Below are 16,657 nucleotides of genomic sequence, written 5' to 3'. Positions count from 1 at the left end.
TTGCATGTCAGAAATGTTTATTTCTACATTTTGTGCAGTTATATTGGTTTCCTGGTGAAAATAAACAAGTGAAATGGGAATAGATTTGGTTTTTATTAAGTTGCCTAATAATTCTGCACAGTAATAGTTACCTGCACAAACAGATCCTCCTAAGATCGCCAAATCTAAAAACCCCTCCAACTGCCAAAAATATTAAGCTCTGATATTTATGAGTCTTTCGGGTGATTGAGAACATAGTTGTTGATCAATAATAAAAAAATCCTCTAAAATACAACTTGCCTAATAATTCTGCACACAGTGTAAACACACACAAAAACCTTTATTGAAATAAACCCTAACACTTTCGCTTGTTCACCACTTTATTGAAACAAAAAAATCCCATGAAAGTCTGTTGTCGTCCAGCGAAGCCAAAGAAGTCTGGCAAATCCGACGTACAAAGCAATGGAGCCTCGAGCTGATACTCCTAAGGTTTTATCAACAGCCACTCCTGGGTCACACCACTATGTGCAAGACTCATTGTTTTCATTTATTTGGTTACTAGAAAGTTGTATTATCCATCTATTTATCTCTCTATCTATTTATCTACGAGGGGCTGCTGATAAGTCTTTGGCTTTACCCAGAAAGAAACGAGCTAGGATGATGAAACTTTCCACTTATTCCACATACTCTCCACCGATGACAACACACTTCTTACATTGGTATTCCAAGTTCTGTAAGCCTAGGAAATAGAAGGATTTCAGTTGTGCATCAAACCAGGCATCCGTAACAGCCATGGCATCAGAAATGGTGTGAAATTTGATCCCTTGAGGTGTTTCTTTAGGTTTGGAAACAGAAGATAGTCAGAGGGAGCTAGATCTGGTGAATAAGGTGGGTGGTCACCAGCTGGAAGCCCAGCTCTGCCAGTTTTGCCATGGTCGCTTGTGCAGTGTGAGCGGAGACATTGTCTTGCAGGAACAAGATCCCTTTGGACAGCTTGCTGCACCTTTTGGCCTTCAGAGCTACCTTCAATTGGTCCAAAAGTTCAATCTAATACCTGGCATTGATGGTGGAACCCTTTTGAAGGTAGTCCACTAGCAGCACACCCTCCTTATCCCAGAACACAGACGCCATCACTTTTGAGGCTGATTTTTTGCACCCTGAACTTCTTTGGACAAGGAGAACCCCTGTGCCTCTACTCTTTTGACTGCTCCTTGTTTTCAGGGTCATACAAATAAATCCAGGTCTCATCCATAGTGACCAATCACTCCAGGAAGTTCTTATCAGTCCGGGAAGGTTTCACTCGCTGCTTCTCTGATCTGTTGTCAGACATTTGGGGAGTCACTTTGCAGAAGCTTCCTCATGTCTAAATGTTCATGGATAATGACACAAACACATTCACGGGAAATCCCCAGGATGTCTGCTATTGCTTTAGCTGAAATTGGTGGATTCTCCAGTATGAGGTTGTGCACAGCATCGACCATCTCCGGAACAACCACCACTCTCGGGCGTCCAGGACGTTCCTCATCATTGGGACTGAAGTGCCCCGCTTTACATTTGGAAACCCAGGTTTTACCTGTGGAATATGAAGGGCATTGATCCCCCAATGTCTGCGACTTATCACCATGAATATCCGCCGCAGACTTTCCTTGCAGAAACAAGAGTTTTATCATCCTCTGCTCTCAGTTGCTGTGAATATCGCATTAAACTCCACCATTTTGTTTTCGCGTGTGCGTAGAACACTGTTGCCGTAAGCAACAAACACAACATTTTGAAAACATATAGACACATAAGGCTTTCATGTGATGTAACATTCGGTACCATAGAAACAAAGATCACAAAGCCAAAGACTTAGCAGCCCCTCATATCTATCTATCTACTGTATCTATCTATCTAGTATCTATCTATCCATTCCTCTATCTAGTATCCATCTATGTATCCATCTATGTATCTAATTATCTATCTAGTATCCATCTATCCATTCCTCTATCTAGTATCCATCTATGTATCCATCTATGTATCTATCTATCTAACAATCTATCTAGTATCTATCTATCCATTCCTCTATCTAGTATCCATCTATGTATTCATCTATGTATCTATCTATCTATCTAGTATCCATCTATGTCCCCTTCTATGTATCCATCTATCTAACTATCTATCTGGTATCCATCTATCCATTCCTCTATCTACAGTCATGGCCAAAAGTTTTGAGAATGCTACAAATATTAAATTTTTACAAAGTCTACTGCTTAAGTTTTTCTAATGACAATTTGCATATACTCCAGAATGTCATAAAGAATGATCAGCTTAACAGCAATTACTTGCAAAGTCAATATTGGCTAAGAAAATGAACTTCAACCCCCAAAACACATTTCAACATCATTGCAGTCCTGCCTTAAAAGGAGCAGCTAACATTGTTTTAGTGATTGTTCCAGTAACACAGGTGTGGGTGTTGATGAGGACAGGGCTGGCGATCAGTCATGATTAAGTAAGAATGACACCACTGGACACTTTAAAAGGAGGCTGGTGCTTGGTATCATTGTTTCTCTTCAGTTAACCATGGTTATCGCTAAAGAAAAACGTGCAGCCATCATTGCTCTGCACAAAAATGGTCTAACAGGGAAGAGTATCGCAGCTACAAAGATTGCACTTCAGTCAACAATCTATCGCATCATCAAGAACCTCAAGGAGAGAGCTTCCATTGTTGCCAAAAAGGCTCCAGGGCGCCCAAGAAGGACCAGCAAACGCCAGGACCATATCTTAAAACGGTTTCAGCTGCGGGATCAGACTACCAGCAGTGCCGAGCTAGCTCAGCAATGGCAGCAGGCTGGTGTGAGGGCTTCTGCACGCACTGTGAGGCCGAGACTCTTTGAGCAAGGCCTGGTTTCAAGGAGGGCAGCAAAGAAGACACTTTTCTCCAGAAAAAACTTCAGGGACCGACTGATATTCTGCAAAAGGTACAGGGAGTGGACTACTGAGGACTGGGGTAAAGTCATTTCTTAGATGAATCCCCTTTTCGATTGTTTGGGACATCTGGAAACAGCTTATTAGGAGAAGAAGAGGTGAGCGCTAGCACCAGTCTTGTCTCATGCCAACTGTTAAGCATCCGGAAACCATTCATGTGTGGGGTTGCTTCTCAGCCAAGGGAATCACACCACTCATAGTCTTGCCTAAAAACACAGCCATGAATAAAGAATGGTACCAGAATGTCCTCCAAGAGCAACTTCTCCCAACCGTCCAAGAGCAGTTTGGCCCCAACAATGCCTTTTCCAGCATGATGGAGCACCTTGCCATAAAGCAAAGGTGATCACTAAATGGCTCATGGAACAAAACATAGAGATTTTGGGTCCATGGCCTGGAAACTCCCCAGATCTTAATCCCATTGAGAACTTGTGGGCAATCATCAAGAGACGGGTGGACAAACAAAAACCAACAAATTCTGGCAAAATGCAAGCATTGCTTATGCAAGAATGGACCGCGATCAGTCAGGATTTGCTCCAGAAGATGATTGAGAGCATGCCCGGGAGAATTGCAGAGGTCCTGAAGAAGAAGGGGCAACACTGCAAATATTCACTTGCTGCATTAACTCATTCTAATGTCAATAGAAGCTTCAGGTCTCATAATATGACTGCAATTATATTTCTGTATGTAATGGAAACATCAAACAATTAAAAACCAGAGGGCAACAGATCATGTGAAAATAGCATTGTGGGGTCATTCTCAAAACTTTTGACCATGACTGTAGTATCCATCTATGTATCCATCTATCTATCTATCTAGTATCTATCTATCCATTCCTCTATCTAGTATCCATCTATGTATCCATCTATGTATCTATCTATCTATCTATCTATCTATCCCTCTATCTATCCATTCCTCTATCTAGTATCCATCTATGTATCTATCTATCTAGTATCTATCTATCCATTCCTCTATCTAGTATCCATCTATGTATCCATCTATGTATCTATCTATCTATCTATCTATCTATCCCTCTATCTATCCATTCCTCTATCTAGTATCCATCTATGTATCTATCTATCTAGTATCTATCTATCCATTCCTCTATCTAGTATCCATCTATGTATCCATCTATGTATCCATCTATCTATCTATCTATCCCTCTATCTATCCATTCCTCTATCTAGTATCCATCTATGTATCTATCTATCTAGTATCTATCTATCCATTCCTCTATCTAGTATCCATCTATGTATCCATCTATGTATCCATCTAGTATCTATCTATCCATTCCTCTATCTAGTATCCATCTATGTATCCCTCTATCTATCTATCCATTCCTCTATCTAGTATCCATCTATGTATCCATCTATCTATCCATCTATCTATCCCTCTATCTAGTATCCATCTATGTATCCATCTATGTATCCATCTATCTATCTATCTAGTATCTATCTATCCATTCCTCTATCTAGTATCCATCTATGTATCCATCTATGTATCTATCTATCTGTCTATCTATCTATCTAGCCCTCTATCTATCCATTCCTCTATCTAGTATCCATCTATGTATCTATCTATCTAGTATCTATCTATCCATTCCTCTATCTAGTATCCATCTATGTATCCATCTATCTATCCATCTATCTATCCCTCTATCTAGTATCCATCTATGTATCCATCTATCTATCTAGTATCTATCTGTCCATTCCTCTATCTAGTATCCATCTATGTATCTATCTATCTATCTATCTATCTATCTATCTATCTATCTAATAATTTACACTTCTAATGAGCGTCCAATGGTTATTTGGTGTTAAAGGGAATCTGTCATCAGATTTTTGCCCCCTAATCTGAGAGCAGTATGATGTAGGGGCAGAGACCCTGATTCCAGCGATGTGTCACTTACTGGGCTGCTTAGTGTAGTCCTGGTAAAATCACTGTTAATCAGCAGGAGATTACCATGACAGGACTGTGACGACATGGACTGTCAGTACCTAGCATGGGTTAAATTTCTTAAAAGTCAGCCAGACATGAAGATAGTTTGTTTATAGATGGGGGATAAGCCCTCATTGTTCTACAAGATTCTTAAGGCCCCTTTACACACTGCAGCATGGCTAGCGATATCGCTGAAACGTCACCGGTTTTGTGACGTAATAGCGACCTCCCCAGCGACATTGCAGTGTGTGACACACATCAGCGACCTGGCCCCCGCTGTGAGGTCGCTGATCGCTACAAATCGTTCAGGAACATATTTTGGTCCTTTGTTTCCCGCTGCGCAGCATCTATCGGTGTGTTTGACACCGTTACAATGACTTCGTTAGTGACTTAGAACCCAGCCCATAGGCGTGCTATAGCGTTCCCTTTCCCGCCCCCTTACCTCCGATTGGTGGTCGCTGTTGCGTTCTGATTGGGCGGCTTTCACTGAAAAGTAGGCACCTTTAGCGCTTCCGTCCTTTGTTGCTCCCTTGTTCCTGAGCGTGCTGGTGTGCGGATCTTTAGAGACTTCTCCAGTCTGCAATACTATAAAGCCTATACGGTAAGCAGCATGTGAGTGAAGCTGTATAGATAAACCAGTGTGGAGTCGCCGCACAGAGAACTCTACAAAGATCCGCTAAGCAACAGAAGCTCAGGAACAAAGGATATACAAGCGCCACTTCTGCCAATCTTTCCAAGCTCGGGGTCGCCAATAAGAACGCACTAGTGATCACCAATCGGAGCTGAGGGGGGGCGTGTAAAAAGGACACCTAGGTGGCTTCAGCGCCAAACACCACGCCCCTAACATAGGTGTGAGTCGTCAAATAGCTGCTGTGTGACACATCCCCAACAACCAGTGAGGTCGCTCTGCAGGTCCATATCGCTGCTGCGTCATTGGCTAGATCTGCCTGTTTGACAGCTCACCAGCGACTGTTTAGAGACTTTCCAGCGATCCCGGCCAGGTCAAGATCTCTGGTGGGATCGCTAGAAAGTCTCAGTGTGTAAAGGAGCCTTTAGGAGTCTACTGTTACAGTTCTTGTTGACTCATCTAATTGCCTTGGCCAATGAAGGCCAGACACCCAGATAAATCAATTATGCAAACATCATATTGTATTACGATGTGTATTGCTAGATGCAATGTAACTTCGCTGTCTTTCCCTCATCTCTGGATATTTTGTATTCGGCTTGAAATCTAGCCAATAAGAGCCTAGTCTTATCCACCAATCGTGAAGACCCCAATGGTCTGAATGGAGAGCTCAGCGGTATAAGAAGGAGGACTGTCCATTGCCCAGGTAGACTCTTGCTACATGCTACCAATCTAGGACCTGCGGATCCGATTGACAAGCCATAACCGAACCTGGATTATAATACTACATGGACTTCAGCATCGAATGTCAGCATTCTGCTGAGATATCAAGGACTACCTAAGGAAGGAATCCAGCTTGGGACAATCCAGTCACATGACTACAGACTTTGCAGACCTCAGCCAGCTTCCTAAATCTGGGGTTATTCCATTCTCGGTGGCTGCCCGCCAAAAGCGGGGTGCTGCTGGATTGGAGTAAGTAGCCCTGGAAGCTCTGCAGCACGGACATTCTAATCCCTGGTGAGCCAGCAGAAGGGTGAGACTCTGTTGCCCGTTACATTTTTGTGTTTTGCTGGTTATGTGTTATGTGCCGTTAATTTTTTGGGGATCCAATAAAGTCTAATTATTGTGGTTCCCTCACCCTGTGTTGTCTGAGTAGTGTTACGCCCACGGTTAAGGAGGTGGGGCGTTCAGTTGGGATGAGCCCTGAGCCACGCTGTCTTTCTAAAGGCGGCGGGATTTAGTGGACGAGAGCACCCATTGACCCCCGTGTCTCCACAGGAGAGCACCCACTGAGCCCCGTGTCTCCAAAGGAGAGCACCCACTGAGCCCCGTGTCTCCAAAGGAGAGCACCCACTGAGCCCCGTGTCTCCAAAGGAGAGCACCCACTGAGCCCCGTGTCTCCACAGGAGAGCACCCACTGAGCCCCGTGTCTCCACAGGAGAGCACCCACTGAGCCCCGTGTCTCCACAGGAGAGCACCCACTGAGCCCCGTGTCTCCACAGGAGAGCACCCACTGAGCCCCGTGTCTCCACAGGAGAGCACCCACTGAGCCCCGTGTCTCCACAGGAGAGCACCCACTGAGCCCCGTGTCTCCACAGGAGAGCACCCACTGAGCCCCGTGTCTCCACAGGAGAGCACCCACTGAGCCCCGTGTCTCCACAGGAGAGCACCCACTGAGCCCCGTGTCTCCACAGGAGAGCACCCACTCAGCTCCGTGTCTCCACAGGAGAGAACCCACTGACCCCCGTGTCGCCACAGGAGAGCACCCACTGAGCCCCGTGTCTCCACAGGAGAGCAGCCACTGAGCCCCGTGTCTCCACAGGAGAGCAGCCACTGAGCCCCGTGTCTCCACAGGAGAGCAGCCACTGAGCCCCGTGTCTCCACAGGAGAGCAGCCACTGAGCCCCGTGTCTCCACAGGAGAGCAGCCACTGAGCCCCGTGTCTCCACAGGAGAGCAGCCACTGAGCCCCGTGTCTCCACAGGAGAGCAGCCACTGAGCCCCGTGTCTCCACAGGAGAGCAGCCACTGAGCCCCGTGTCTCCACAGGAGAGCAGCCACTGAGCCCCGTGTCTCCACAGGAGAGCAGCCACTGAGCCCCGTGTCTCCACAGGAGAGCAGCCACTGAGCCCCGTGTCTCCACAGGAGAGCAGCCACTGAGCCCCGTGTCTCCACAGGAGAGCAGCCACTGAGCCCCGTGTCTCCACAGGAGAGCACCCACTGAGCCCCGTGTCTCCACAGGAGAGCACCCACTGAGCCCCGTGTCTCCACAGGAGAGCACCCACTGAGCCCCGTGTCTCCACAGGAGAGCACCCACTGAGCCCCGTGTCTCCACAGCAGAGCACCCACTGACCCCCGTGTCTCCACAGGAGAGCACCCACTGACCCCCGTGTCTCCACAGGAAAGCACCCACTGAACCCCGTGTCTCCACAGGAGAGCACCCACTGACCCCCGTGTCTCCACAGGAGAGCACCCACTGACCCCCGTGTCTCCACAGGAAAGCACCCACTGAACCCTGTGTCTCCACAGGAGAGCACCCACTGACCCCCGTGTCTCCACAGCAGAGCACCCACTGACCCCCGTGTCTCCACAGGAGAGCACCCACTGACCCCCGTGTCTCCACAGGAAAGCACCCACTGAACCCCGTGTCTCCACAGGAGAGCACCCACTGACCCCCGTGTCTCCACAGGAGAGCACCCACTGAGCCCCGTGTCTCCACAGGAGAGCAGCCACTGAGCCCCGTGTCTCCACAGGAGAGCAGCCACTAAGCCCCGTGTCTCCACAGGAGAGCAGCCACTGAGCCCCGTGTCTCCACAGGAGAGCAGCCACTGAGCCCCGTGTCTCCACAGGAGAGCAGCCACTGAGCCCCGTGTCTCCACCGGAGAGCAGCCACTGAGCCCCGTGTCTCCACAGGAGAGCAGCCACTGAGCCCCGTGTCTCCACAGGAGAGCAGCCACTGAGCCCCGTGTCTCCACAGGAGAGCAGCCACTGAGCCCCGTGTCTCCACAGGAGAGCAGCCACTGAGCCCCGTGTCTCCACAGGAGAGCAGCCACTGAGCCCCGTGTCTCCACAGGAGAGCAGCCACTGAGCCCCGTGTCTCCACAGGAGAGCAGCCACTGAGCCCCGTGTCTCCACAGGACAGCACCCACTGAGCCCCGTGTCTCCACAGGACAGCACCCACTGAGCCCCGTGTCTCCACAGGAGAGCACCCACTGAGCCCCGTGTCTCCACAGGAGAGCACCCACTGAGCCCCGTGTCTCCACAGGACAGCACCCACTGACCCCTGTGTCTCCACAGGAGAGCACCCACTGACCACTGTGTCTCCACAATTGGTGGCAGCAGTGTGATACTACTTGGCTGCTGCAGGTAGTCCAGCATATTCCTGAGCTCTATATCTGCAGCCAAGGAGACAGCACACAGCTCAGTAAGTGACACATGACTGGAGGAGACAGCACACAGCTCAGTAATGACACATCACTGGAGGAGACGGCACACAGCTCAGTAATGACACATCACTGGAGGAGACGGCACACAGCTCAGTAATGACACATCACTGGAGGAGACAGCACACAGCTCAGTAATGACACATCACTGGAGGAGACGGCACACAGCTCAGTAATGACATCACTGGAGGAGATGGCACACAGCTCAGTAATGACACATCACTGGAGGAGACAGCACACAGCTCAGTAATGACACATCACTGGAGGAGACAGCACACAGCTCAGTAATGACCCATCACTGGAGGAGACGGCACACAGCTCAGTAATGACCCATCACTGGAGGAGACGGCACACAGCTCAGTAATGACACATCACTGGAGGAGACAGCACACAGCTCAGTAATGACACATCACTGGAGGAGACAGCACACAGCTCAGTAATGACACATCACTAAAATCAGGGTCTCTGCCCCTACATTATGCTGCTCTCAGATGGGGGAGTAGAATCCTGCTGACAGATTCCCTTTAAGCAGGTGATACGAGGTTGTGTAGGCAGCTTTCAAATTTCTCAGTGAAAGAGAAAGAAAACAGAAAAAAATATTAAAATGCCATAAAAAAAGAAATGAATAAAGCCCAATCTATATCAGTCTATACTGTATGCCTCTATATCAGTCTATATGCCTCTATATCAGTCTATACTGTCTGCCTCTATATCAGTCTATATGCCTCTATATCAGTCTATACTGTATGCCTCTATATCAGTCTATACTGTCTGCCTCTATATCAGTCTATATGCCTCTATATCAGTCTATACTGTATGCCTCTATATCAGTCTATATGCCTCTATATCAGTCTATACTCTATGCCTCTATATCAGTCTATATGCCTCTATATCAGTCTATACTGTCTGCCTCTATATCAGTCTATATGCCTCTATATCAGTCTATACTGTATGACTCTATATCAGTCTATATGCCTCTATATCAGTCTATACTGTATGCCTCTATATCAGTCTATATGCCTCTATATCAGTCTATATGCCTCTATATCAGTCTATACTGTATGCCTCTATATCAGTGTATATGCCTCTATATCAGTCTATAGCTGTATGCCTCTATATCAGTCTATATGCCTCTATATCAGTCTATAGCTGTATGCCTCTATATCAGTCTACATGCCTCTATATCAGTCTATACTGTATGCCTCTATATCAGTCTATATGCCTCTATATCAGTCTATATGCCTCTATATCAGTCTGTATGCCTCTATATCAGTCTATACTGTCTGCGTTTATATCAGTCTATACTGTATGCCTCTATATCAGTCTATACTGTATGCCTCTATATCAGTCTATATGCCTCTATATCAGTCTATAGCTGTATGCCTCTATATCAGTCTATACTGTATGCCTTTATATCAGTCTATAGCTGTATGCCTCTATATCAGTCTATAGCTGTATGCCTCTATATCAGTCTATAGCTGTATGCCTCTATATCAGTCTATACTGTATGCCTCTATATCAGTCTATACTGTATGCCTCTATATCAGTCTATACTGTATGCCTCTATATCAGTCTATACTGTATGCCTCTATATCAGTCTATATGCCTCTATATCAGTCTATATGCCTCTATATCAGTCTATATGCCTCTATATCAGTCTATAGCTGTATGCCTCTATATCAGTCTATATGCCTCTATATCAGTCTATACTGTATGCCTCTATATCAGTCTATATGCCTCTATATCAGTCTATACTGTATGCCTCTATATCAGTCTATATGCCTCTATATCAGTCTATATGCCTCTATATCAGTCTATACTGTATGCCTCTATATCAGTCTATATACCTCTATATCAGTCTATACTGTATGCCTCTATATCAGTCTATATGCCTCTATATCAGTCTATACTGTATGCCTCTATATCAGTCTATATGCCTCTATATCAGTCTATATTGTATGCCTCTATATCAGTCTATATGCCTCTATATCAGTCTATATGCCTCTTTATCAGTCTATACTGTATGCCTCTATATCAGTCTATATGCCTCTATATCAGTCTATATGCCTCTATATCAGTCTATACTGTATGCCTCTATATCAGTCTATATGCCTCTATATCAGTCTATACTGTATGCCTCTATATCAGTCTATATTGTATGCCTCTATATCAGTCTATATGCCTCTATATCAGTCTATTTGCCTCTATATCAGTCTATATGCCTCTATATCAGTCTATACTGTCTGCCTCTATATCAGTCTATATGCCTCTATATCAGTCTATACTGTATGCCTCTATATCAGTCTATATGCCTCTATATCAGTCTATACTGTATGCCTCTATATCAGTCTATATACCTCTATATCAGTCTATACTGTATGCCTCTATATCAGTCTATATGCCTCTATATCAGTCTATACTGTCTGCCTCTATATCAGTCTATATGCCTCTATATCAGTCTATATTGTATGCCTCTATATCAGTCTATATGCCTCTATATCAGTCTATATGCCTCTATATCAGTCTATACTGTATGCCTCTATATCAGTTTATATGCCTCTATATCAGTCTATACTGTATGCCTCTATATCAGTCTATATCAGTCTATATGCCTCTATATCAGTCTATACTCTATGCCTCTATATCAGTCTATATGCCTCTATATCAGTCTATACTGTATGCCTCTATATCAGTCTATACTGTCTGCCTCTATATCAGTCTATATGCCTCTATATCAGTCTATACTGTATGCCTCTATATCAGTCTATACTGTATGCCTCTATATCAGTCTATATCAGTCTATATGCCTCTATATCAGTCTATATGCCTCTATATCAGTCTATACTGTATGCCTCTATATCAGTCTATATGCCTCTATATCAGTCTATATTGTATGCCTCTATATCAGTCTATACTGTATGCCTCTATATCAGTCTATATGCCTCTATATCAGTCTATATCAGCCTATATGCCTCTATATCAGTCTATATGCCTCTATAGCAGTCTATTTGCCTCTATCAGTCTATATGCCTCTATATCAGTCTATATGCCTCTATATCAGTCTATATGCCTCTATATCAGTCTATATGCCTCTATATCAGCCTATATGCCTCTATATCAGTCTATTTGCCTCTATATCAGTCTATATGCCTCTATATCAGCCTATATGCCTCTATATCAGTCTATTTGCCTCTATATCAGTCTATTTGCCTCTATATCAGTCTATATGCCTCTATATCAGTCTATATGCCTCTATATCAGTCTATATGCCTCTATATCAGTCTATATGCAACTATATCAGTCTATATGCCTCTATATGCCATGACCTTACAATATCGGCTGCACATGAAATGCACGCAGCATAAAATCACAAGCTGGAGCGTTTGTATGTAATTCTGGACCCGCAGATAATAGGATAGTAATGATAGTAATGTGCTGTGAATACTGACTGCAGAAACCAGAAGAAAGGACAAATTACCTGACACTTCTTGTCTCTTCTTCTTCATTCCTGAAAAATACAAATGTGTAAAAGTAACAAGATATCAGAGTAGATAAGACTCATTAACTCTCTCATTCCTTTCCTAACCTTCCCATTCTCCCCAGCAGCTGAAATATCTTATTGTGGACACTTAAGAGTAACACCCCAACTGCAAACACAGAGGCGGCAAACAATGGCGGCCAACATGAGCGCAGCCCATCCGGCAGTACTGTATGGCGGCCAACGTGAGCTCAGCCCATCCGGCAGTACTGTATGGCGGCCAACAAGAGCTCAGCCCATCCGGCAGTACTGTATGGCGGCCAACGTGAGCTCAGCCCATCCGGCAGTACTGTATGGCGGCCAACATGAGCGCAGCCCATCCGGCAGTACTGTATGGCGGCCAACGTGAGGTCAGCCATCCGGCAGTACTGTATGGCGGCCAACAAGAGCGCAGCCCATCCGGCAGTACTGTATGGCGGCCATCAAGAGCTCAGCCCATCCGGCAGTACTGTATGGCGGCCAACAAGAGCTCAGCCCATCCGGCAGTACTGTATGGCGGCCAACAAGAGCTCAGCCCATCCGGCAGTACTGTATGGCGGCCAACAAGAGCTCAGCCCATCCGGCAGTACTGTATGGCGGCCAACAAGAGCTCAGCCCATCCGGCAGTACTGTATGGCGGCCAACGTGAGCTCAGCCCATCCGGCAGTACTGTATGGCGGCCAACGTGAGCTCAGCCCATCCGGCAGTACTGTATGGCGGCCAACGTGAGGTCAGCCCATCCGGCAGTACTGTATGGCGGCCAACGTGAGGTCAGCCCATCCGGCAGTACTGTATGGCGGCCAACGTGAGCTCAGCCCATCCGGCAGTACTGTATGGCGGCCATCAAGAGCTCAGCCCATCCTGCAGTACTGTATGGCGGCCAACAAGAGCTCAGGCCCATCCGGCAGTACTGTATGGCGGCCAACAAGAGCTCAGCCCATCCGGCAGTACTGTATGGCGGCCAACGTGAGCTCAGCCCATCCGGCAGTACTATATGGCGGCCAACGTGAGCTCAGCCCATCCGGCAGTACTGTATGGCGGCCAACGTGAGGTCAGCCCATCCGGCAGTACTGTATGGCGGCCAACGTGAGGTCAGCCCATCCGGCAGTACTGTATGGCGGCCAACAAGAGCTCAGCCCATCCGGCAGTACTGTATGGCGGCCAACAAGAGCTCAGCCCATCCGGCAGTACTGTATGGCGGCCAACGTGAGGTCAGCCCATCCGGCAGTACTGTATGGCGGCCAACGTGAGCTCAGCCCATCCGACAGTACTGTATGGCGGCCACGTGAGCTCAGCCCATCCGGCAGTACTGTATGGCGGCCACGTGAGCTCAGCCCATCCGACAGTACTGTATGGCGGCCAACGTGAGCTCAGCCCATCCGGCAGTACTGTATGGCGGCCAACGTGAGCTCAGCCCATCCGGCAGTACTGTATGGCGGCCAACGTGAGCTCAGCCCATCCGGCAGTACTGTATGGCGGCCACGTGAGCTCAGCCCATCCGGCAGTACTGTATGGCGGCCAACGTGGGTCAGCCCATCCGGCAGTACTGTATGGCGGCCACGTGAGCTCAGCCCATCCGACAGTACTGTATGGCGGCCAACGTGAGGTCAGCCCATCCGACAGTACTGTATGGCGGCCAACGTGAGCTCAGCCCATCCGGCAGTACTGTATGGCGGCCAACGTGAGCTCAGCCCATCCGGCAGTACTGTATGGCGGCCACGTGAGCTCAGCCCATCCGACAGTACTGTATGGCGGCCAACGTGAGGTCAGCCCATCCGACAGTACTGTATGGCGGCCAACGTGAGCTCAGCCCATCCGGCAGTACTGTATGGCGGCCAACGTGAGCTCAGCCCATCCGACAGTACTGTATGGCGGCCAACGTGAGGTCAGCCCATCCGGCAGTACTGTATAGCGGTCAACGTGAGCTCAGCCCATCCAGCAGTACTGTATGGCGGCCACGTGAGCTCAGCCCATCCGGCAGTACTGTATGGCGGCCAACAAGAGCTCAGCCCATCCGACAGTACTGTATAGCGGCCAACGTGAGCTCAGCCCATCCAGCAGTACTGTATGGCGGCCAACGTGAGGTCAGCCCATCCGGCAGTACTGTATGGCGGCCGACGTAAGCTCAGCCCATCCGACAGTACTGTATGGCGGCCAACGTGAACTCAGCCCATCCGGCAGTACTGTATGGCGGCCACGTGAGCTCAGCCCATCCGGCAGTACTGTATGGCGGCCACGTGAGCTCAGCCCATCCGGCAGTACTGTATGGCGGCCAAAGTGAGCTCAGCCCATTCGGCAGTACTGTATAGCGGCCACGTGAGCTCAGCCTATCCGGCAGTACTGTATGGTGGCAAACGAAAGCTCAGCCTATCTTGAAGTACTGTATGACGGCCAACGTGAGCTCACCCTATCTGGCAGTACAGTATAGCGGCCAACGTAAGCTCAGCCTATCCGGCAATACTGTATAGCGGCCAACGTAGGCTCAGCCTATCTGGCAGTACTGTAAAGCGGACAACGTGAAGGACCACCATTGCTACAAGTGCAACATATAAGGTGCTTAGGATTCGTGGGGGAGGCGTAAAGTCAGTAATAAGGGCACTGTTGTCACCCCTGGGAGGGCGCTGCCGTCACCCCTGGGAGGGCGCTGCCGTCACCCCTGGGAGGGCGCTGCCGTCACCCCTGGGAGGGCTCTGCCGTCACCTCTGGGAGGGCTCTGCCGTCACCTCTGGGAGGGCTCTGCCGTCACCTCTGGGAGGGCTCTGCCGTCACCCCTGGGAGGGCGCTGCCGTCACCCCTGGGAGGGCGCTGCCGTCACCCCTGGGAGGGCGCTGCCGTCACCCCTGGGAGGGCGCTGCCGTCACCCCTGGGAGGGCGCTGCCGTCACCCCTGGGAGGACGCTGCCGTCACCCCTGGGAGGACGCTGCCGTCACCTCTGGGAGGACCCTGCCGTCACCTCTGGGAGGGCGCTGCCGTCACCGCAGGGAGGGCGCTGCCGTCAACGCAGGGAGGGCGCTGCCGTCAACGCAGGTAGGACGCTGCTGTCAACGCAGGTAGGACGCTGCTGTCACCTCTGGGAGGGCGCTGCTCTCATCTCTGGGAGGGCGCTGCTCTCACCTCTGGGAGGGCGCTGCTGTCATCTCTGGGAGGACGCTGCTGTCACCTCTGGGAGGGCGCTGCTGTCACCTCTGGGAGGGCGCTGCTGTCACCTCTGGGAGGGCGCTGCTCTCACCTCTGGGAGGGCGCTGCTCTCACCTCTGGGAGGGCGCTGCTCTCACCTCTGGGAGGGCGCTGCCGTCACCCCTGGGAGGGCGCTGCCGTCACCCCTGGGAGGGCGCTGCCGTCAACGCAGGGAGGGCGCTGCCGTCAACGCAGGGAGGGCGCTGCCGTCAACGCAGGTAGGACGCTGCTGTCAACGCAGGGAGGACGCTGCTGTCACCTCTGGGAGGGCGCTGCTGTCACCTCTGGGAGGGCGCTGCTGTCACCTCTGGGAGGGCGCTGCTGTCACCTCTGGGAGGACGCTGCTGTCACCTCTGGGAGGGCGCTGCTGTCACCTCTGGGAGGGCGCTGCTGTCACCTCTGGGAGGGCGCTGCTGTCACCTCTGGGAGGACGCTGCTGTCACCTCGGGGAGGACGCTGCTCTCACCTCGGGGAGGGCGCTGCTCTCACCTCGGGGAGGGCGCTGCTCTCACCTCGGGGAGGGCGCTGCTCTCACCTCGGGGAGGGCGCTGCTCTCACCTCTGGGAGGACGCTGCTGTCACCTCTGGGAGGGCGCTGCTGTCACCTCTGGGAGGGCGCTGCTGTCACCTCTGGGAGGACGCTGCTGTCACCTCTGGGAGGACGCTGCTGTCACCTCTGGGAGGACGCTGCTGTCACCTCTGGGAGGACGCTGCTGTCACCTCTGGGAGGGCGCAGCTGTCACCTCTGGGAGGGCGCTGCTGTCACCTCTGGGAGGACGCTGCTGTCACCTCTGGGAGGACGCTGCTGTCACCTCGGGGAGGGCGCTGCTGTCACCTCGGGGAGGGCGCTGCTGTCACCCCTGGGAGGACGCTGCTGTCACCTCGGGGAGGGCGCTGCTGTCACCTCGGGGAGGGCGCTGCTGTCACCTCGGGGAGGGCGCTGCTGTCACCTCGGGGAGGGCGCTGCTGTCACCTCTGGGAGGACGCTGCTGTCACCTCTGGGAGGACGCTGCTGTCACCT

At 49.7% G+C, this 16,657-nt stretch overlaps 1 protein-coding gene across 4 annotated transcripts in view; it reads right to left on the bottom strand.

The window, feature by feature from the left end:
- Nucleotides 1-16,657, bottom strand: part of IQSEC1 (IQ motif and Sec7 domain ArfGEF 1) — a 1,387,106-nt gene that overhangs the window by 1,099,598 nt on the left and 270,851 nt on the right. For 3 of the 4 annotated variants that reach the window (XM_075321245.1, XM_075321244.1, XM_075321240.1), the window contains exon 2: nt 12,422-12,451. The exons of the other annotated variant lie outside the window; for it this stretch is intronic. In XM_075321245.1, coding sequence (XP_075177360.1) covers nt 12,422-12,451 — 30 coding nt within the window. The remainder of the gene's footprint in view (nt 1-12,421; nt 12,452-16,657) is intronic. 4 annotated transcript variants of the gene reach the window in all.

This window comes from Anomaloglossus baeobatrachus, chromosome 8 (assembly GCF_048569485.1).
Source record: "Anomaloglossus baeobatrachus isolate aAnoBae1 chromosome 8, aAnoBae1.hap1, whole genome shotgun sequence".
Lineage (NCBI taxonomy): Eukaryota > Metazoa > Chordata > Amphibia > Anura > Aromobatidae > Anomaloglossus > Anomaloglossus baeobatrachus.
The sequence above is the reverse complement of the archived record's forward strand: the minus strand, read 5'-3'. Positions and strand labels throughout refer to the sequence as shown.